A 22,881-nucleotide genomic window follows, 5' to 3' on the forward strand; every position below is an offset into this window, starting at 1 on the left:
AAGAAAGCTTAAGGATTAGGTAAGTAAATATATTATTTTTATAAAATGTTCTAAAGCATATGACCAATATTTAATACTTTTGTTTTTCAGGTTCCCTTTTCATTCAACATGGATGAAGAAAGCTTAAGGATCATTTAAGTAAGTTATATATTATTTTACAAAAATGTTCTAAAGCATACGACTAATATTTAATATTTTTCTTTTTCAGGTTCCCTATTGATTCTACACTGAAGAAGAAAGCTTATGGATCATGTAAGTAAGTTATATATTATTTTTAAAAGATGTTCTAAAGCATATGACAAATATATAATATTTTTCTTTTTCAGGTTCCCTTTTCGTTCAACCTAGAAGTAGAAAGCGTAAGGATCATGTAAGTAAGTTATATCTTATTATACAAAAATGTTCTAAAGCATATGACTAATATTTAATATTTTTCTTTTTCAGGTTCCCTATTGATTCAACACGGAAGAAGAAAGCTTGAGAATAATGTAAGTTATATATTCTTTTTAAAAGATGTCCTAAAGAATATGACTAATATTTAATATTTTTCTTTTTCAGGTTCCCTAAAGATTAAACACTGGAAAAGAAAGCTTAAAGATCATGTAAATAAGTTATATATTATTTTAAAAAAATGTTCAAAAGTATATGACTAATATTTAATAATTTTCTTTTTCAGGTTCCCTTTTCATTCAACATGGACAAAGAAAGCTTAAGGATCATGTAAGTAAGTTATATATTATTTTACAAAAAATTCTAAAGCATATGACTAATATTTAATATTTTTCTTTTTCAGGTTCCCTCTTGGTTCAACATAGAAGAAGAAAGGTTAAGGATCATGTAAGTAAGTTATATATTATTTTACAAAAATGTTCTAAAGCATATGACTAATATTAAGTATTTTTTCTTTTTCAGGTTCCCTTTTGATTCAAAATGGAAAAGGTAAGCTTAAGGATAATGTAAGTAAGTTATATTTTATTTTAAAAAAATAATCTTAAGCATTTGACTAATTTTTAATATTTTTCTTTTTCAGGTTCCCTTCACAATAGAAAAGGTAAGCTTAATAATCATGTAAGTAAGTTATATATTATTTTAAAAAAATGTTCAAAAGTATATGACTAATATTTAATAATTTTCTTTTTCAGGTTCCCTTTTCATTCAACATGGACAAAGTAAGCTTAAGGATAATGTAAGTAAGTTATATTTTATTTTAAAAAAATACTCTTAAGCATTTGACTAATTTTTAATATTTTTCTTTTTCAGGTTCCCTTCACAATAGAAAAGGTAAGCTTAATAATCATGTAAGTAAGTTATATATTATTTTAAAAAAATGTTCAAAAGTATATGACTAATATTTAATAATTTTCTTTTTCAGGTTCCCTTTTCATTCAACATGGACAAAGTAAGCTTAAGGATAATGTAAGTAAGTTATATTTTATTTTAAAAAAATACTCTTAAGCATTTGACTAATTTTTAATATTTTTCTTTTTCAGGTTCCCTTCACAATAGAAAAGGTAAGCTTAATAATCATGTAAGTAAGTTATATATGATGTAAAAAAATGTTCTAAAGCATATGACTAATATTTAATATTTTTCCTTTTCAGGTTCCCTTTTGATTCAACATGGAAGAAGAAAGCTTAAGGATCATGTAAGTAAGTTACATATTATTTTGAAAAAAACGTTATAAGCATATGACTAATATAATTTAATATAATAATATAATTTAATATAATAATATAATTTATTTTCAAATAATTGTTCTTAAGCATAAAGCCATCTTGATTACATTAAGAGTTGATTGCATTAAGTCTAGCTTTAGAATTTGTATCATAACTTGACATTTTCTATTGCATAGAGAGAAGAGGAATAGTTTTTTACTGTTTTAAAATGTAGAGTTAAGAAAAAGAGTCAAACTTTAGCGTAAAGAGCGGAGCGTTGAGGAGGAAAAGCCCCTTTCATATACCGAGTAATTTTTGTTCATTTTAAGTTTTAATGTCGCTCCTTACTTTCATTTAAAAAAAACTTGTTTGTTTTTGTTTAATTTCCAGTAATAGTAAAGCGTGTTTTGCAAAATTCAAAATTGCATACTACTCACTATTGGTATTATAGTTGGTGATATTAACCTTATAAATTATTTCTGTATGTTGTTCATTAACTTAACAGTTATTAAAATAGCATCGATTTTTATGCTTAAATTTTTAAGGTATATTTAATTGTATACTGAAAGTTACTGATATCGCAGCTGGTGTGGGACAATGAAAATCGTTATAAATTAGTTGGGTGTTGTTAGGCTGGGTACTCATGTTTGACTCCTAAATCAGTATTCTTGTTTTCTGTACTTGGCTTTTGTGTTTTCAGTAAAGCTCTAGTTTTCTACAATCATACAGGCGCAGGTATCATCAGTTATTTTTTATTCGTTTTAAGTTTCAGCTTCGCCCGTTAGTTCCTTCAGAAAAACTTTAAAAAAAATCAATTTAACAAAGAAGAGAGCCAGCCACTTGAAGACATTTTGCTACTTGAAGACATACCAGCCACTGGGACATATCAGGGGGTAACATAAGAGTCTTTAAAGGTTCTTGATATTATACAATCAAGAAGTGAAAAATAAATATTATCAAATTGGTTAAATTTGTTTTGGAATTATATAATTAATCAAAATTATATAATCGAGATTATTAATCGAAAGAATCAAATATTGAAATAATCAAAAATTATTATCGAAATTATTAATCGAAAGAATTAAATATTGAAATTATCCAAAATTACTATCGAAATTATTAATCGAAATTATATAATCTAAAATTATTAAAATTATTAAACGAAATAATTAAATATTGAAATAGTCCAAAGTTATTATCGAAATTATTAATGGAAATTATACAATCGAAATTAATTCAAATTATTAAAATTATTATCGAAGAGAACCTTTTTCAGGTTCCCTTTTCGTTCAACATAGAAGTGGAAAGCGTAAAGATCATGTAAGTAAGTTATATCTTATTATACAAAAATGTTCTAAACCATATGACTAATATTTAATATTTTTCTTTTTCAGGTTCCCTATTGATTCAACACGGAAGAAGAAAGCTTGAGAATAATGTAAGTTATATATTATTTTTAAAAGATGTTCTAAAGCATATGACTAATATTTCATATTTTTCTTTTTCAGGTTCCCTATTGATTCAACACTGGAAAAGAAAGCTTAAGGATCATGTACGTAAGTTATATATTATTTTTTTAAAGTGCTCTAAAGCATATGACTAATATTTAATATTTTTCTTTTTCAGGTTCCCTTTTGATTCAACGTAGAAGAAGAAAGCTTAAGGATCATGTAAGTAAGTTATATATTATTTAAAAAAAATGTTCAAAAGTATATGACTAATATTTAACGATTTTCTTTTTCAGGTTCCCTTTTTATTCAACATGGACAAAGAAAGCTTAAGGATCATGTAAGTAAGGGATTATTTTACAAAAAAGTTCTAAAGCATATGACTAATATTTAATATTTTTCTTTTTCAGGTTCCCTATTGATTCAACACGGAAGAAGAAAGCTTAAGGATAATGTAAGTAAGTTATATATTATTTTTAAAAGATGTTCTAAAGCATATGACTAATATTTAATATTTTTCTTTTTTAGGTTCCCGTTTGATTTAACATAGAAGAAGAAAGTTTAAGGATCATGTAAGTAAGTTATATATTATTTTACAAAAATGTTCTAAAGCATATGACCAATATTTAATACTTTTGTTTTTCAGGTTCCCTTTTCATTCAACATAGAAGAAGAAAGCTCAAGGATAATGTAAGTAAGTTATATATTATTTTTAAAAGATGTTCTAAAGCATATGACTAATATTTAATATTTTTCTTTTTCAGGTTCCCTATTGATCCTACACTGAAGAAGAAAGCTTATGGATCATGTAAGTAAGTTATATATTATTTTTAAAAGATGTTCTAAAGCATATGACAAATATATAATATTTTTCTTTTTCAGGTTCCCTTTTCGTTCAACCTAGAAGTAGAAAGCGTAAGGATCATGTAAGTAAGTTATATCTTATTATACAAAAATGTTCTAAAGCATATGACTAATATTTAATATTTTTCTTTTTCAGGTTTCCTATTGATTCAACACGGAAGAAGAAAGCTTGAGAATAATGTAAGTTATATATTCTTTTTAAAAGATGTCCTAAAGCATATGACTAATATTTAATATTTTTCTTTTTCAGGTTCCCTAAAGATTCAACACTGGAAAAGAAAGCTTAAGGATCATGTAAATAAGTTATATATTATTTTAAAAAAATGTTCAAAAGTATATGACTAATATTTAATAATTTTCTTTTTCAGGTTCCCTTTTCATTCAACATGGACAAAGAAAGCTTAAGGATCATGTAAGTAAGTTATATATTATTTTACAAAAAATTCTAAAGCATATGACTAATATTTAATATTTTTCTTTTTCAGGTTCCCTATTGATTCAACATAGAAGAAGAAAGGTTAAGGATCATGTAAGTAAGTTATATATTATTTTACAAAAATGTTCTAAAGCATATGACTAATATTAAGTATTTTTTCTTTTTCAGGTTCCCTTTTGATTCAAAATGGAAAAGGTAAGCTTAAGGATAATGTAAGTAAGTTATATTTTATTTTAAAAAAATAATCTTAAGCATTTGACTAATTTTTAATATTTTTCTTTTTCAGGTTCCCTTCACAATAGAAAAGGTAAGCTTAATAATCATGTAAGTAAGTTATATATTATTTTAAAAAAATGTTCAAAAGTATATGACTAATATTTAATAATTTTCTTTTTCAGGTTCCCTTTTCATTCAACATGGACAAAGTAAGCTTAAGGATAATGTAAGTAAGTTATATTTTATTTTAAAAAAATACTCTTAAGCATTTGACTAATTTTTAATATTTTTCTTTTTCAGGTTCCCTTCACAATAGAAAAGGTAAGCTTAATAATCATGTAAGTAAGTTATATATTATTTTAAAAAAATGTTCAAAAGTATATGACTAATATTTAATAATTTTCTTTTTCAGGTTCCCTTTTCATTCAACATGGACAAAGTAAGCTTAAGGATAATGTAAGTAAGTTATATTTTATTTTAAAAAAATACTCTTAAGCATTTGACTAATTTTTAATATTTTTCTTTTTCAGGTTCCCTTCACAATAGAAAAGGTAAGCTTAATAATCATGTAAGTAAGTTATATATGATGTAAAAAAATGTTCTAAAGCATATGACTAATATTTAATATTTTTCCTTTTCAGGTTCCCTTTTGATTCAACATGGAAGAAGAAAGCTTAAGGATCATGTAAGTAAGTTACATATTATTTTGAAAAAAAACGTTATAAGCATATGACTAATATAATTTAATATAATAATATAATTTAATATAATAATATAATTTATTTTCAAATAATTGTTCTTAAGCATAAAGCCATCTTGATTACATTAAGAGTTGATTGCATTAAGTCTAGCTTTAGAATTTGTATCATAACTTAACATTTTCTATTGCATAGAGAGAAGAGGAATAGTTTTTTACTGTCTTAAAATGTAGAGTTAAGAAAAAGAGTCAAACTTTAGCGTAAAGAGCGGAGCGTTGAGGAGGAAAGGCCCCTTTCATATACCGAGTAATTTTTGTTCATTTTAAGTTTTAATGTCGCTCCTTACTTTCATTTAAAAAAAAACTTGTTTGTTTTTGTTTAATTTCCAGTAATAGTAAAGCGTGTTTTGCAAAATTCAAAACTGCATACTACTCACTATTGGTATTATAGTTGGTGAGATTAACCTTATAAATTATTTCTGTATGTTGTTCATTAACTTAGCAGTTATTAAAATAGCATCGATTTTTATGCTTAAATTTTTAAAGTATATTTAATTGTATACTGAAAGTTACTGATATCGCAGCTGGTGTGGGACAATGAAAATCGTTATAAATTAGTTGGGTGTTGTTAGGCTGGGTACTCATGTTTGACTCCTAAATCAGTATTCTTGTTTTCTGTACTTGGCTTTTGTGTTTTCAGTAAAGCTCTAGTTTTCTACAATCATACAGGCGCAGGTATCATCAGTTAATTTTTATTCGTTTTAAGTTTCAGCTTCGCCCGTTAGTTCCTTCAGAAAAACTTTAAAAAAAATCAATTTAACAAAGAAGAGAGCCAGCCACTTGAAGACATTTTGCTACTTGAAGACATACCAGCCACTGGGACATATCAGGGGGTAACATAAGAGTCTTTAAAGGTTCTTGATATTATACAATCAAGAAGTGAAAAATAAATATTATTAAATTGGTTAAATTTGTTTTGGAATTATATAATTAATCAAAATTATATAATCGAGATTATTAATCGAAAGAATCAAATATTGAAATAATCAAAAATTATTATCGAAATTATTAATCGAAAGAATTAAATATTGAAATTATCCAAAATTACTATCGAAATTATTAATCGAAATTATATAATCTAAAATTATTAAAATTATTAAACGAAATAATTAAATATTGAAATAGTCCAAAGTTATTATCGAAATTATTAATGGAAATTATACAATCGAAGTTAATTGAAATTATTAAAATTATTATCGAAGGGAACCTTTTTCAGGTTCCCTTTTCGTTCAACATAGAAGTGGAAAGCGTAAGGATCATGTAAGTAAGTTATATCTTATTATACAAAAATGTTCTAAAGCATATGACTAATATTTAATATTTTTCTTTTTCAGGTTCCCTATTGATTCAACACGGAAGAAGAAAGCTTGAGAATAATGTAAGTTATATATTATTTTTAAAAGATGTTCTAAAGCATATGAATAATATTTCATATTTTTCTTTTTCAGGTTCCCTATTGATTCAACACTGGAAAAGAAAGCTTAAGGATCATGTACGTAAGTTATATATTATTTTTTTAAAGTGTTCCAAAGCATATGACTAATATTTAATATTTTTCTTTTTCAGGTTCCCTTTTGATTCAACGTAGAAGAAGAAAGCTTAAGGATCATGTAAGTAAGTTATATATTATTTAAAAAAAATGTTCAAAAGTATATGACTAATATTTAACGATTTTCTTTTTCAGGTTCCCTTTTTATTCAACATGGACAAAGAAAGCTTAAGGATCATGTAAGTAAGGGATTATTTTACAAAAAAGTTCTAAAGCATATGACTAATATTTAATATTTTTCTTTTTCAGGTTCCCTATTGATTCAACACAGAAGAAGAAAGCTTAAGGATCATGTAAGTAAGTTATATATTATTTTTAAAAGATGTTCTAAAGCATATGACTAATATTTAATATTTTTCTTTTTCAGGTTCCCTCTTGGTTCAACATAGAAGAAGAAAGTTTAAGGATCATGTAAGTAAGTTATATATTATTTTACAAAAATGTTCTAAAGCATATGACTAATATTAAGTATTTTTCTTTTTAAGGTTCCCTATTGATTCAACACGAAAGAAGAAAGCTTAAGGATAATGTAAGTAAGTTAAATATTATTTTTAAAAGATGTTCTAAAATATACGATTAATATTTTATATTTTTCATATTTAAGTTCCCTTTTGATTTAACATAGAAGAAGAAAGCTTAAGGATCATGTAAGTAAGTTATATATTATTTTTAAAAGATGTTCTAAAGCATAAGACTAATATTTAATATTTTTCTTTTTCAGGTTCCCTTTTGGTTCAACATAGAAGAAGAAACCTTAAGGATCATGTAAGTAAATTATTTATTATTTTTTAAAAATATTCTAAAGCACGACTAATATCTAATATTTTTCTTTTTCAGGTTCCCTTTTGATTCAACATGGAAGCTTAAGGATCATGTACGTAAGTTATATATTATTTTTTTAAAGTGCTCCAAAGCATATGACTAATATTTAATATTTTTCTTTTTCAGGTTCCCTTTTGGTTCAACGTAGAAGAAGAAAGCTTAAGGATCATGTAAGTAAGTTATATATTATTTAAAAAAAATGTTCAAAAGTATATGACTAATATTTAACGATTTTCTTTTTCAGGTTCCCTTTTTATTCAACATGGACAAAGAAAGCTTAAGGATCATGTAAGTAAGGGATTATTTTACAAAAAAGTTCTAAAGCATATGACTAATATTTAATACTTTTCTTTTTCAGGTTCCCTCTTGGTTCAACATAGAAGAAGAAAGTTTAAGGATCATGTAAGTAAGTTATATATTATTTTACAAAAATGTTCTAAAGCATATGACTAATACTAAGTATTTTTCTTTTTAAGGTTCCCTATTGATTCAAAACGAAAGAAGAAAGCTTAAGGATAATGTAAGTAAGTTAAATTTTATTTTTAAAAGATGTTCTAAAATATACGATTAAAATTTTATATTTTTCATATTTAAGTTCCCTTTTGATTTAACATAGAAGAAGAAAGCTTAAGGATCATGTAAGTAAGTTATATATTATTTTTAAAAGATGTTCTAAAGCATAAGACTAATATTTAATATTTTTCTTTTTCAGGTTCCCTTTTGGTTCAACATAGAAGAAGAAACCTTAAGGATCATGTAAGTAAATTATTTATTATTTTTTTAAAATGTTCTAAAGCATGACTAATATCTAATATTTTTCTTTTTCAGGTTCCCTTTTGATTCAACATGGAAGCTAAAGGATCATGTAAGTAAGTTATATATTATTTTTAAAAAACGTTCTAAAGCATACGACTAATATTTAATTTTTTCTTTTTCAGGTTCCCTTTTGATTCAACATGTAAGAAGAAAGAATTAGGATCATTTAAGTAAGTTATACGTTATGCTAAGAAAATGTTCTCAACCATATGACTAATATTTAATATAATTTATTTTCAAATAATTGTTCAAATTATTTTCAAATAGTTTATTTTCAAATAATTGTTCAAATTATTTTCAAATAGTTTATTTTCAAATAATTGTTCAAATTATTTTCAAATAGTTTATTTTCAAATAATTGTTCAAATTATTTTCAAATAGTTTATTTTCAAATAATTGTTCTTGAGCATAAAGCCATCTTGATTGCATTAAGTCTAGCTTTAGAATTTGTATCATAACTTGACATTTTCTATTCCATAGATATAGAAAATAGAAAATAGAAAAGCGTCTTTTTCAAAATTCAAAATTGCATATTATTCGCTATATAGTTGGTGAGATTGACCTGATAAATTATTTCTGTATGCTGTTCATTAACTTAGCAGTTATTAAAATAGCATCTATTTTTATGCTTATATTATTAAGGTAAATTTAATTGTATACTGAAATTTACTGATATCACGTTGGTGTAGGACAATGAAAAGCGTTATAAATTAGTTGGCTGTCGTCAGGCTGGGTACCGATGTTTGACTCCTAAATCAGTATTCTTGTTTTCTGTACTTGGCTTTTGTGTTTTCAGTAAAGCTCTAGTTTTCTACAATCATACAGGCACAGGTATCATCAGTTAATTTTTGTTCGTTTTAAGTTTCAACTTCGCCCGTTAGTTCCTTCAGAAAAACTTTAAAAAAATCAATTTAACAAAGAAGAGAACCAGCCACTTGAAGACATACCAGCCACTGGGACATATAAGGGGGTAACTTAAGAGTCTTTAAAGGTTCTTGATATTATACAATCAAGAAGTGAAAAATAAATATTATTAAATTGGTTAGATTTGTTTCTGAATTATATAATTAATCAAAATTATATAATCGAAATTATTATTCGAAAGAATCAAATATTGAAATAATCAAAAATTATTATCGAAATAATTAATCGAAAGAATTAAATATTGAAATAGTCCAAAATTATTATCGAAATTATTAATGGAAATTATACAATCGAAATTAATTGAAATCATTAAAATTATTATCGAATTAAATATTGGAATATTGAAACAATTAAAAATGAAATAATTATAAATTTTCTTGTGGTTAATATCGGTTTTAATCCTATTAAGGTAAAATAAATATTAATGATTAAACTTGAACTGATCTTAAACATGAACTTGAATACGCTATGACGAGCGGTAGAATCCTTTATATACGGACTAATTTCTATTCGTTTTAAGTTTTAATGTTTCTCTTTACCTTCAGTTGAAAATCTTTCTTTTTTATTCAATTTTTCATCGTTTTTCAAATCATGACCAGGCCTAATTGACAGAAGTAACTTCAGTCTATCAAGTTCCTTGATAGTATACAATAAAGAAGTATAAAAAAGATATTATTAAATTGGTTAGATTGACTTCTAAAAGGCTTATCTGGAACAAAGCACATACCTTGGCTCAACTGGAACGGGCACAACAAATAATCCATTACCGCCACCAATTCCCATCATTTTGGCCACCTCCCCTGATGCATGCCCAGCACATATGACTGCAACTGCAAATCGTAAGGGATAAACCTTACCATCTTTTGTTCTTATCTATAAAATGCATTAATTTAAAATTCAATTAAATCCCGAATATCCTATTCAGCTTAGAATAGCATAGGTCAAGATTTTAACTAGCTACTAAAGACTGGTATTGGCATAAAGCCATCTGAGGCTGACACAACAGCGCACAATAAAAAGAAGTCTTAACAAAATAGCTATTTCCAAGAAAATTATTTCAGCAGCATTAAGATGTAACTTAGTTGAACAAATAATTCTTATTTTACGCTGCTTTAATTAAAATTGTCTTGTTTTTACCACAAAAAAAAGAAGCACATAATACAGATGTCCAACTGAGCAGTTCTTTGGTAACCGATGAATTTGGTGTTTCTACTGGTCTGGCTTCGTTTTATTCTCAAAAATATTTTCATCAAAGTCGCCTATTAAAATTAGGCTTATTCGGAACACTTGATCTTTATATAAGAAGGAAAAAAATTTAAATATAACTTATAAAATAATCATAAATTTTCTAGTGGTTAATGTCAGTTTTAATCCTATGACGGTTTAATAAAATTTAATTATTAAACATGAACTGATCATTCGATAAACCTATTGCGTAACAGCCATATTATCACTGTCTTCCAAGGTTATTACCATCATCCCAAATAGCTTCAAAGCACGCTGAATACCCGATCCGTTTTCAACATTACAGGATATCCATTTTTTTTTACATCATGGTTATGATGTCAGATAAAACCTAGTAAAGAACGAACTAAAGTGAACTAGTAGAGAACGAACTCATTTTAAAATTGAATGTAAATGAGCACGAATCACTTGACATCTACATGGCCTGTTAGTCATCTACATTAAATGTCTTTTGTCTCTGTTTTAGATTAGCCATTTCAAAAATATTTCTTCACTTTTAACAGAGGCTTTTTTTTCATTTCATATATTGAATAGACGTATCCTTGCAGTACTAACAGTGAAATAAGGTTTAGTACAAAACAGAATACTAAACTGAAGAGATGCAAAGAAAAGCGTTAAGTATGATGTAATGTGTCTTTATGGATAATAATTTTGATAATAGCTTTACCATCCGTTCTATTCATATTCATTTGGTAAATATGGTAATCATTGGTATGTAGTGATCATTGGTAATTGGCAATATGGTAATCATTGGTAATCAAATATGGTAATCATTGATAATTCGTAATCATTTGGTAAACATGAAATTCATTGATAAATACGAAAGATGGTATAGAATAGATGGTAAAGATGGTATAGAAACGGGGAAAATAAAAGGGATCAGCACTGGAACATCCTCAGCCAGTAGAGAGTGAAAATGAAGAAGATTTAGTTTAAAGAGCCAAATCATTTTTGCCACATCTAGAGCTTAAACACAGCATATATCGAATTTGGCTGAAAACTGCACACATTCGTTTTCCCGTGGACGAAGAAGAAAGGATAGGGATATTGAGGTATTGCCACATCTAGAGCTTAGACTTAGCATATATCAAATTTGGCTGATAACTGTACAAAGTCGTTTTCCCGTGGACGAAGAAGAAAGGATAGGGATATTGAGGTATTGCCAAATTTAGAGCTTAGACTTAGCATATATCAAATTTGGCTGATAACTGTACACATTCGTTTTCCCGTGGACGAAGAAGAAAGGATAGGGATATTGAGGTATTGCCTCATCTATAGCTTAAACTCAGTATATATCAAATTTGGCTGATAACTGTACACATTCGTTTTCCCGTGGACGAAGAAGAAAGGATAGGGATATTGAGGTATTGCCAAATTTAGAGCTTAGACTCAGCATATGTATTACCACATTTAGAGCTTAGACTCAGCATATATCAAATTTGGCTGATAACTGTACACAGTCGTTTTCCCGTGGACGAAGAAGAAAGGATAGGGATATTGAGGTATTGCCTCATCTATAGCTTAAACTCAGTATATATCAAATTTGGCTGATAACTGTACACATTCGTTTTCCCGTGGACGAAGAAGAAAGGATAGGGATATTGAGGTATTGCCAAATTTAGAGCTTAGACTCAGCATATGTATTACCACATTTAGAGCTTAGACTCAGCATATATCAAATTTGGCTGATAACTGTACACAGTCGTTTTCCCGTGGACGAAGAAGAAAGGATAGGGATATTGAGGTATTGCCTCATCTATAGCTTAAACTCAGTATATATCAAATTTGGCTGATAACTGTACACATTCGTTTTCCCGTGGACGAAGAAGAAAGGATAGGGATATTGAGGTATTGCCAAATTTAGAGCTTAGACTCAGCATATGTATTACCACATTTAGAGCTTAGACTCAGCATATATCAAATTTGGCTGATAACTGTACACAGTCGTTTTCCCGTGGACGAAGAAGAAAGGATAGGGATATTGAGGTATTGCCTCATCTAGAGCTTAAACTCAGTATATATCAAATTTGGCTGATAACTGTACACATTCGTTTTCCCGTGGACGAAGAAGAAAGGATAGGGATATTGAGGTATTGCCAAATTTAGAGCTTAGACTCAGCATATGTATTACCACATTTAGAGCTTAGACTCAGCATATATCAAATTTGGCTGATAACTGTACACAGTCGTTTTCCCGTGGACGAAGAAGAAAGGATAGGAATATTGAGGTATTGCCTCATCTAGAGCTTAAACTCAGTATATATCAAATTTGGCTGATAACTGTACACAGTCGTTTTCCCGTGGACGAAGAAGAAAGGATAGGGATATTGAGGTATTGCCACATTTAGAGCTTAGACTTAGCATATATCAAATTTGGCTGATAACTGTACAAAGTCGTTTTCCCGTGGACGAAGAAGAAAGGATAGGGATATTGAGGTATTGCCAAATTTAGAGCTTAGACTCAGCATATATCAAATTTGGCTGATAACTGTACACAGTCGTTTTCCCGTGGACGAAGAAGAAAGGATAGGGATATTGAGGTATTGCCTCATCTATAGCTTAAACTCAGTATATATCAAATTTGGCTGATAACTGTACACATTCGTTTTCCCGTGGACGAAGAAGAAAGGATATGGATATTGAGGTATTGCCACATCTAGAGCTTAAACTCAGCATATATCAAATTTGGCTGATAACTGTACACAGTCGTTTTCCCGTGGACGAAGAAGAAAGGATAGGGATATTCAGGTATTGCCTCATCTAGAGCTTAAACTCAGCATATATCAAATTTGGCTGATAACTGTACACAGTCGTTTTCCCGTGGACGAAGAAGAAAGGATAGGAATATTGAGGTATTGCCTCATCTAGAGCTTAAACTCAGCATATATCAAATTTGGCTGATAACTGTACACAGTCGTTTTCCCGTGGACGAAGAAGAAAGGATAGGGATATTGAGGTATTGCCTCATCTAGAGCTTAAACTCAGCATATATCAAATTTGGCTGATAACTGTACACAGTCGTTTTCCCGTGGACGAAGAAGAAAGGATAGGGATATTGAGGTATTGCCTCATCTAGAGCTTAAACTCAGCATATATCAAATTTGGCTGATAACTGTACACAGTCGTTTTCCCGTGGACGAAGAAGAAAGGATAGGGATATTGAGGTATTGCCACATCTAGAGCTTAAACTCAGCATATATCAAATTTGGCTGATAACTGTACACAGTCGTTTTCCCGTGGACGAAGAAGAAAGGATAGGGATATTGAGGTATTGCCTCATCTAGAGCTTAAACTCAGCATATATCAAATTTGGCTGATAACTGTACACAGTCGTTTTCCCGTGGACGAAAAAGAAAGGATAGGGATATTGAGGTATTGCCAAATTTAGAGCTTAGACTCAGCATATGTATTACCACATTTAGAGCTTAGACTCAGCATATATCAAATTTGGCTGATAACTGTACACAGTCGTTTTCCCGTGGACGAAGAAGAAAGGATAGGGATATTGAGGTATTGCCACATCTAGAGCTTAAACTCAGCATATATCAGATTTGGCTGATAACTGTACAAAGTCGTTTTCCCGTGGACGAAAAAGAAAGGATAGGGATACTGAGGTATTGCCACATCTAAAGCTTAAACCCAGCATATATCAAATTTGGCTGATAACTGTACACAGTCGTTTTCCCGTGGACGAAGAAGAAAGGATAGGGATATTGAGGTATTGCCTCATCTAGAGCTTAAACTCAGCATATATCAAATTTGGCTGATAACTGTACACAGTCATTTTCCCGTGGACGAAGAAGAAAGGATAGGGATATTGAGGTATTGCCACATCTAGAGCTTAAACTCAGCATATATCAGATTTGGCTGATAACTGTACAAAGTCGTTTTCCCGTGGACGAAAAAGAAAGGATAGGGATACTGAGGTATTGCCACATCTAAAGCTTAAACCCAGCATATATCAAATTTGGCTGATAACTGTACACAGTCGTTTTCCCGTGGACGAAGAAGAAAGGATAGGGATATTGAGGTATTGCCTCATCTATAGCTTAAACTCAGCATATATCAAATTTGGCTGATAACTGTACACAGTCGTTTTCCCGTGGACGAAGAAGAAAGGATAGGGATACTGAGGTATTGCCACATCTAAAGCTTAAACCCAGCATATATCAAATTTGGCTGATAACTGTACACAGTCGTTTTCCCGTGGACGAAGAAGAAAGGATAGGGATATTGAGGTATTGCCTCATCTATAGCTTAAACTCAGTATATATCAAATTTGGCTGATAACTGTACACAGTCGTTTTCCCGTGGACGAAGAAGAAAGGATAGGGATATTGAGGTATTGCCTCATCTATAGCTTAAACTCAGTATATATCAGATTTGGCTGATAACTGTACAAAGTCGTTTTCCCGTGGACGAAAAAGAAAGGATAGGGATATTGAGGTATTGCCAAATTTAGAGCTTAGACTCAGCATATATCAAATTTGGCTGATAACTGTACACAGTCGTTTTCCCGTGGACGAAGAAGAAAGGATAGGGATATTGAGGTATTGCCTCATCTAGAGCTTAAACTCAGCATATATCAAATTTGGCTGATAACTGTACACAGTCATTTTCCCGTGGACGAAGAAGAAAGGATAGGGATATTGAGGTATTGCCACATCTAGAGCTTAAACTCAGCATATATCAGATTTGGCTGATAACTGTACAAAGTCGTTTTCCCGTGGACGAAAAAGAAAGGATAGGGATACTGAGGTATTGCCACATCTAAAGCTTAAACCCAGCATATATCAAATTTGGCTGATAACTGTACACAGTCGTTTTCCCGTGGACGAAGAAGAAAGGATAGGGATATTGAGGTATTGCCTCATCTATAGCTTAAACTCAGCATATATCAAATTTGGCTGATAACTGTACACAGTCGTTTTCCCGTGGACGAAGAAGAAAGGATAGGGATACTGAGGTATTGCCACATCTAGAGCTTAAACCCAGCATATATCAAATTTGGCTGATAACTGTACACAGTCGTTTTCCCGTGGACGAAGAAGAAAGGATAGGGATATTGAGGTATTGCCTCATCTATAGCTTAAACTCAGTATATATCAAATTTGGCTGATAACTGTACACAGTCGTTTTCCCGTGGACGAAGAAGAAAGGATAGGGATATTGAGGTATTGCCTCATCTATAGCTTAAACTCAGTATATATCAAATTTGGCTGATAACTGTACACAGTCGTTTTCCCGTGGACGAAGAAGAAAGGATAGGGATACTGAGGTATTGCCACATCTAGAGCTTAAACTCAGCATATATCAAATTTGGCTGATAACTGTACACAGTCGTTTTCCCGTGGACGAAGAAGAAAGGATAGGGATATTGAGGTATTGCCACATCTAGAGCTTAAGCTCAGCATATATCAAATTTGGCTGATAACTGTACACAGTCGTTTTCCCGTGGACGAAGAAGAAAGGATAGGGATATTGAGGTATTGCCTCATCTAGAGCTTAAACTCAGCATATATCAAATTTGGCTGATAACTGTACACAGTCATTTTCCCGTGGACGAAGAAGAAAGGATAGGGATATTGAGGTATTGCCACATCTAGAGCTTAAACTCAGCATATATCAGATTTGGCTGATAACTGTACAAAGTCGTTTTCCCGTGGACGAAAAAGAAAGGATAGGGATACTGAGGTATTGCCACATCTAAAGCTTAAACCCAGCATATATCAAATTTGGCTGATAACTGTACACAGTCGTTTTCCCGTGGACGAAGAAGAAAGGATAGGGATATTGAGGTATTGCCTCATCTATAGCTTAAACTCAGCATATATCAAATTTGGCTGATAACTGTACACAGTCGTTTTCCCGTGGACGAAGAAGAAAGGATAGGGATACTGAGGTATTGCCACATCTAGAGCTTAAACCCAGCATATATCAAATTTGGCTGATAACTGTACACAGTCGTTTTCCCGTGGACGAAGAAGAAAGGATAGGGATATTGAGGTATTGCCTCATCTATAGCTTAAACTCAGTATATATCAAATTTGGCTGATAACTGTACACAGTCGTTTTCCCGTGGACGAAGAAGAAAGGATAGGGATACTGAGGTATTGCCACATCTAGAGCTTAAACCCAGCATATATCAAATTTGGCTGACAGCTGTACACAGTCGTTTTCCCGCGGACGAAGAAGAAGAGATAGGGATACTGAGGTACACATTCAGCTTTGCTGAAGCTAATATTTCAAAAGACGTTAATAGCCAAACTTAAAGTAAAAAACTGACCCTACAGCTAAATTCTAGTACAAAATTCTAGTAAATTATAAAATAAAATGTTCCTAAAAATTTTTACTTGCTTAGGAATAAAACCAGTGTTCTTAGAAAATTTTCAGATTTAAGGTATGTCCTCTAAATTTATGACATTTTATCAATCTTATACCTAAATTGATACCCAAAATAAAATGTTGTCAGAGAATTTTCTTTCTTAGAAAAAAACAAGTGTTCTTAGAAAAGTTCCAGATTTAAGGTGTTTCTTCAAAATCTGTGGCATTTTATCTACCTTATACCTAAACAGATACCTAAAATAAAATGTTGCTGGAATTTTTTTTCTTAGAAAAAGAACAAGTACTCTTGGAGAAATTTTCAAATTTAAGCAATCATTCATGACTAGCCACATTTCAGTGACAAGCGAAACTTGACCCTCAGAGCCAGTAAAAGCAAGATAACTTCTTTCCCCCGCCTCGAATTACTCGCCAAAAGATCTTTTGTTGCCCCATAGTCGGCACTTCACACATCCAGGGGGATTAACTCCCCGGTAATGGTTCCAGTTCCCATTAATAGCTACAGCTCAACAACTCTTGTCAGTGTACTTCACATAATGCCCTACCTCACGGTCATACCCCAGGCAGAGCTGTCAGTGGCTTGATTTTGATTCAAATTAACAGAAGTAGGCCCCTATTTGTGCCTACTACTCTCAGGGGGCCCACAAAGAAATTGTCAATTAGACTTCCAAATCGAAATTCAATTTCTGTCAGAACCAAGCGTAAAGCCCAATTCCAGCAGAAGACACTAAATTCTGTCGGGCAAAACAACTAAGTGACGTCGTTATTTGAAATCTAAATTTCAAATAATGTTCAGTCGTGACTATCAAGTCGTTCCAATCCCATTCAGGCACAACTTGCCTTTCGTTTGGCCGCTGATGGATGGCCAAAACCCCCATTTTTGGCAATCATTTATCTGTAGAACATGACATACCAATCTGAACCTTACTTTCATCATAACCCCTGAAAGTGGGATCGAACCCTATTTATTTTTGTTAGGTTTTGTTCCTTCGTGTTGTTCTCCAGCAGCTTGTACTAAAACAGTTTGCCTCAAAACTGTATAATCGGAAGAAAAATGGAACACGCGAATTTCACGCAAAATTTTCTAATTTTTCATGCCAATACTCGGATGAAAGTAGAGCCAAGTTTCTATTCGATACGACCCAATTTATTTGGCAAATTTTGCCTAGTAAGCTATCAAAAATACGGTCTGAATCATCAAATTTAGATGTATCTATAAAATTTGAACCCTGTTCGAATTGCTCATAAAACTATGAAAAAATTCAAAAAAAAAAAAATGAATGAACTGTCCCTAGCTTTCCACTATTACTGCAATTAAATAGATTACCCGCAAGTCACGAGGAGCTCTTGACTCCATAATTTCTTGTCCTGAATAGTTAACACCCAGGTGCAAGTCTTCAACGCCCACAACTTCTCCTTCGACATACTCGGTGCCAAGATAGTGATTTTTCCGACGCAGGGCGGATAAAAGACTCCATGGATCAAACCTTAAACAGTTAAAAAACATTTAACATACACAGAAATAAAAATATCTTACAATAGAATATAAAGTAGCTATGCCTACATACTTGATCTTACCTACTTATGGTGGACCGTGGAATTATTTTGATAATAGGTGGCCTTTGATTTGAGCTTAGCTCCCTGTTGGCCACATTGTAGTATTTTTGTTTGTCTATATTACATGTGAAACAAAGATCATAAATATTACCCTATATAATAATTGACTATGGCCGTAAATTCTAAGCTCTCAAGTAATCATATGTTGCTATGCAACGGGTACCTAAAGCGAGTTTTTCTCTGTACCATGATTTCGGTGTCAGACACAACCTAGTAAAGAAGGAACCCTGGCTCATAGCAACCAAATGTTTAACGTATGTTTAAAAACAAACTTCAAGAGAGAATGGCCATTTTAAGCTAATTCAGGAATAATAACCTAACTCTTATTTCTACTATTAATGCTACTACTACTAACAACTCAACGAAGCGCTAAGCCGCCTGAGGCCAACACATCTACGAACGCTCCTCCTCCATCGTGATCTATTCAAAGCCTCACTCTTTACACCCTCACGGGAAATTCCCATTTCCCTTCAATCTTTCCTTACGACTTCCTCCAACCCCAACCGCGGACAACCTGCTTTCCATTTATTCCTAGACGGTTGTACAAAAAGGATGATCTTCACTAATCTGTTATCCTTCATCCACAGAACGTGCCCTAGCCATCTCAACCTTTCTCTCATTATCTGTGGCACATCCAGGGGGCTGGGGAGGACCATGGCTCCCCTAGATTTTTCTGGCACCCTCATTTTTCAACGCCTTTGTTTCACTCTTTTCTTAAAATAAATGTGTCAATTTGTTCAATTATTGGCACCATTATTGTCTTGAAGAGCACTCACACCAATCCTGCAGTTCTAAGCCTAAGTGCGCCAATTGTAAAGGAGATCACAACTCATTTGACAAAAGAGCATGCCCCAAATATTTGGAAAGGCATCAAGTTTTGAAAACTGCCAGGAAAGAAAACCTACCAGTGGGAATAGTTGCAAAATCATACAGCAGTATTCTCAAGGAAAACATTCCTACTTTAAAGGAAAGTACTAAGACTCTTCCATGGAAGTGGGCTCCTAGTATAATTAGTACACCACAGCAAAGATCCTCAACAAGTAGTATTGCATCTCTATTGACTAGCCCTAAATCTCTTCTGGCTGATTTAAATTTCACCCCTTCAGGAAGAAGTAACAAATCTAAAAATAATGACTCCAAGCCTCAAAAAAGTAACAATGCCCCCATGCCTAGTGTACTGCCCAATTCTGCAATATCTGCAAAGGATCATATTGCTCTATCCAAGCTGATACAGTACCTGATCTCAGTCACCTTTATTTACCAAATAGATATACCAAAACATCTGAAGGCCACCATTCTGAGAGAAATAGCTGTACACTATTTTTCTAAATCTATTGTTGAAGAAACAGATAGTGAGGCTATTAGTATCCTCAACCAATGTCAGGCTCTCCATTATCTCACAGAAATACACGACTAATGATATTTCTGTCCCTTTAAAGATACTCCAGTGGAATTGTGCATCAATTAATACAATGAAACTAGTGGACTTACCTGATTACATAACATAGAACAATGTTAATATTGTGTGTCTTCAAGAAACTAATCTACATAGACTAAAAAATATTACCCTGCCTGGTTATAAGTGCTATCATAAAGACAGGGGTACAAAAAGGAAAGGCGGTGGTATAGCAGTTTTTATAGATAGTAATATTATCAATTTCCCTTTGCCTACAGTTTACTACGATTTTGAAATAGATGTGATTGGAGTATCTATCAACTTAAATACACATTTTTCCAATTATATGCATGTTTACACTGATGGTTCTGTTAAAGATTCTAAAGCTGGGGCAGCTGCCTGTATCCCTGATCTAAACCTGTATATTTTTGTCCCCCTTCCAATTAATTCATCAGGACTTTCGGCTGAATTATTTGCAGTTCGACTTGCATTAGATGCTTTAAGTGATCTTGGGACCTCTTCAAGAAATGTCTTGTTCCTGTCAGATTCCCTTTCATCAATTCATCTTCTCAACAAGATAAATTATCAAGCTGATGATTATGACCTGAAAAATATACGCCAAAAGATTGGATATCTGTTCTCGATAGGATGTGGTATTTCATTCCTTAACATTCCTAGTCATAAAGAAATCAAATATAATGAAATAGCACATAATTTGGCAAATAAGGCTGCTGAGATCCCTCCGGCAAGAAAATTGAGAACAAAGAACTACAGAGATGTTGTTAGAGCTAGAACAAATATTACTTACCAGCGATTTTTGTACCCTCCTTTCAAGTCTAAGGATTTTAATATGATCTACTATAAGTTAAAAACTGGAACAATTTTACTTAACGCCGACCTTTTTAAATGGGGAATCCACCACACCCCACTATGTAGAAAATGCTTTGAGACGGTGGAAACAGACGCTCAACATGTGCTATTTGATTGCATCCCAGGAGATAATGATTCCAGGAGACTGAGGAATTACTGCCCTCAATTAAAGATACCCCATAACTTTACTTTTGATGCTCTCATCAATTGCTCCCTGTCACATGAATTAGAAGCTATTATTTATAGGTTGACGATATCAATCCTGAAAAGACGCCATTATTACTAGCAACACGTTGCTTGTTGTCAACCGGCAGATTTTTTTTCTAGGAATATTGCCAGAAGCTTTCAATAATCAGTGGAGTTTTTCCTGTAATGTCTAAGAGGTGAATGGACATCATATTGATCCACAGACCTCATAAACATAAGAAGAAGAAGAAGATTTATATCTGTAATAGTTTATATTTTAGTTTTTTATGTAAATAAAAGTCAAAGTCTTAATCCTTGGGGTATGAACTCAGTAAATTATCTTAGCTTACCTCGGATAAGAAGGAGTCACCCTCCCTTCAAGGAGGCTTCAAAGACTGAGGTACTTCAAGGAAGGGAGTTCTCATTGAAGGCTGAGACAGATTATAAGAGAAAGTGATATAAAAACATATACGATATTCGTACTGTTCATGGCTGCCAAATTGACACATTTTGTGTCAAAATGACACAATTTGATGTTGCGTGACACAATGACACATTCAGACGAAATGATGACACAAGCGACGAAAATGACACATTTTTCAATAAAAAATGACACAATCGACAAAAATGACACATTTTCCCCAAAAAATGACATATTTTTGTCAGCCTAGTCTGGATTTTTAAATGGTAATAAAAGAAAAGTAAAATTCCAATTTTTTACCTCCAGAAAAGCTACAATTTAATGGAAGGGAATAGCGCTGCCTAACGGTGGCAGTAGGACACAAACAGTGCAGAATACAGGACAGATGCCATCACCGTATTTAAAATTTAAAACACGCGAAAAAAACAGCCATAGACGGAAATTTCAAATCAAAATGCACGCTGAATACTTCTTGATTGAGTATTTGATGTAGCCAACTGGTACGTACTTAATAGTAAAAATTAAACAGCATGCAGTTTACCAGAACTGTGTGCATAAGCAGCAACTCCCATTTTTAGGAGTACAGGAGGGGTATCCAACCTCGGACAAGATTACAAATTTCCAGAGATGTCTTTCCTTCAGAATAATCCATCTGGCATAAAAAGGCACCAAAAAATATGACAAAAATACTAGATTGAAGCGGGTTGAATGGCTTACATATTGAAGTAATAAAAAGCTTAGCCAATAAAGCCGATTATGTATAGAGCCGATTACGATTACGACGTCATACGAAAAGTCTATTTTCAATTTGCTGTCGGAATTGATTGTCCCTAAAACTTTTATAAATGTAAAATTGCCTCGTTGGCCGCCCAGACACAAATTCATAGTGTGTAACAATAATTTAATCGAATGTTTCTATTTCTTTCATGACGTCACAAAAAGGTCATGATCCCAAGATAATAGGATAAGGTTAAGTTTACTCCTTTTTGAACTGATTTGGAAAAGACTACGTATTCAAAACTCTAAATAAAGATTTGACATTTAAATATGATACCACTTGTAGCAAAAAAATATGACACATTTTGTGACACATTCTGGAATCTGAGATGACACAAAAAGCACATTTTCGGAAAAAATATGACACACGCCTTAAAAAAAATTTGGCAGCCCTGGTATTGTTGGGTCTCAAAGACACAAGTACAGTCTCAAAGACTGTAAAGGCAGAGTTGTTATTAGACAATGTCCAAATTTAGGGCGAGACTAGCATCTTGCTTTTTTAATTTGACTTGAGGCAGGTTACCTGAGGATTTTAATTAG

The 22,881-nt window shown here is 31.7% G+C and overlaps 1 protein-coding gene across 1 annotated transcript in view; it reads right to left on the minus strand.

Annotated features, from left to right (window-relative positions):
• LOC136037815 (FAD-dependent oxidoreductase domain-containing protein 1-like) overlaps positions 1-22,881 on the minus strand; it is a 108,591-nt gene that overhangs the window by 60,891 nt on the left and 24,819 nt on the right. Inside the window, exons 3-4 of the mRNA XM_065720647.1 lie at positions 18,402-18,561; positions 10,215-10,360 (exon numbers count right to left, since the gene is read on the minus strand). Of these exons, the coding sequence (XP_065576719.1) occupies positions 10,215-10,360; positions 18,402-18,561 (306 nt within the window). The remainder of the gene's footprint in view (positions 1-10,214; positions 10,361-18,401; positions 18,562-22,881) is intronic.

This window comes from Artemia franciscana, chromosome 17 (genome assembly GCF_032884065.1).
Source record: "Artemia franciscana chromosome 17, ASM3288406v1, whole genome shotgun sequence".
Lineage (NCBI taxonomy): Eukaryota > Metazoa > Arthropoda > Branchiopoda > Anostraca > Artemiidae > Artemia > Artemia franciscana.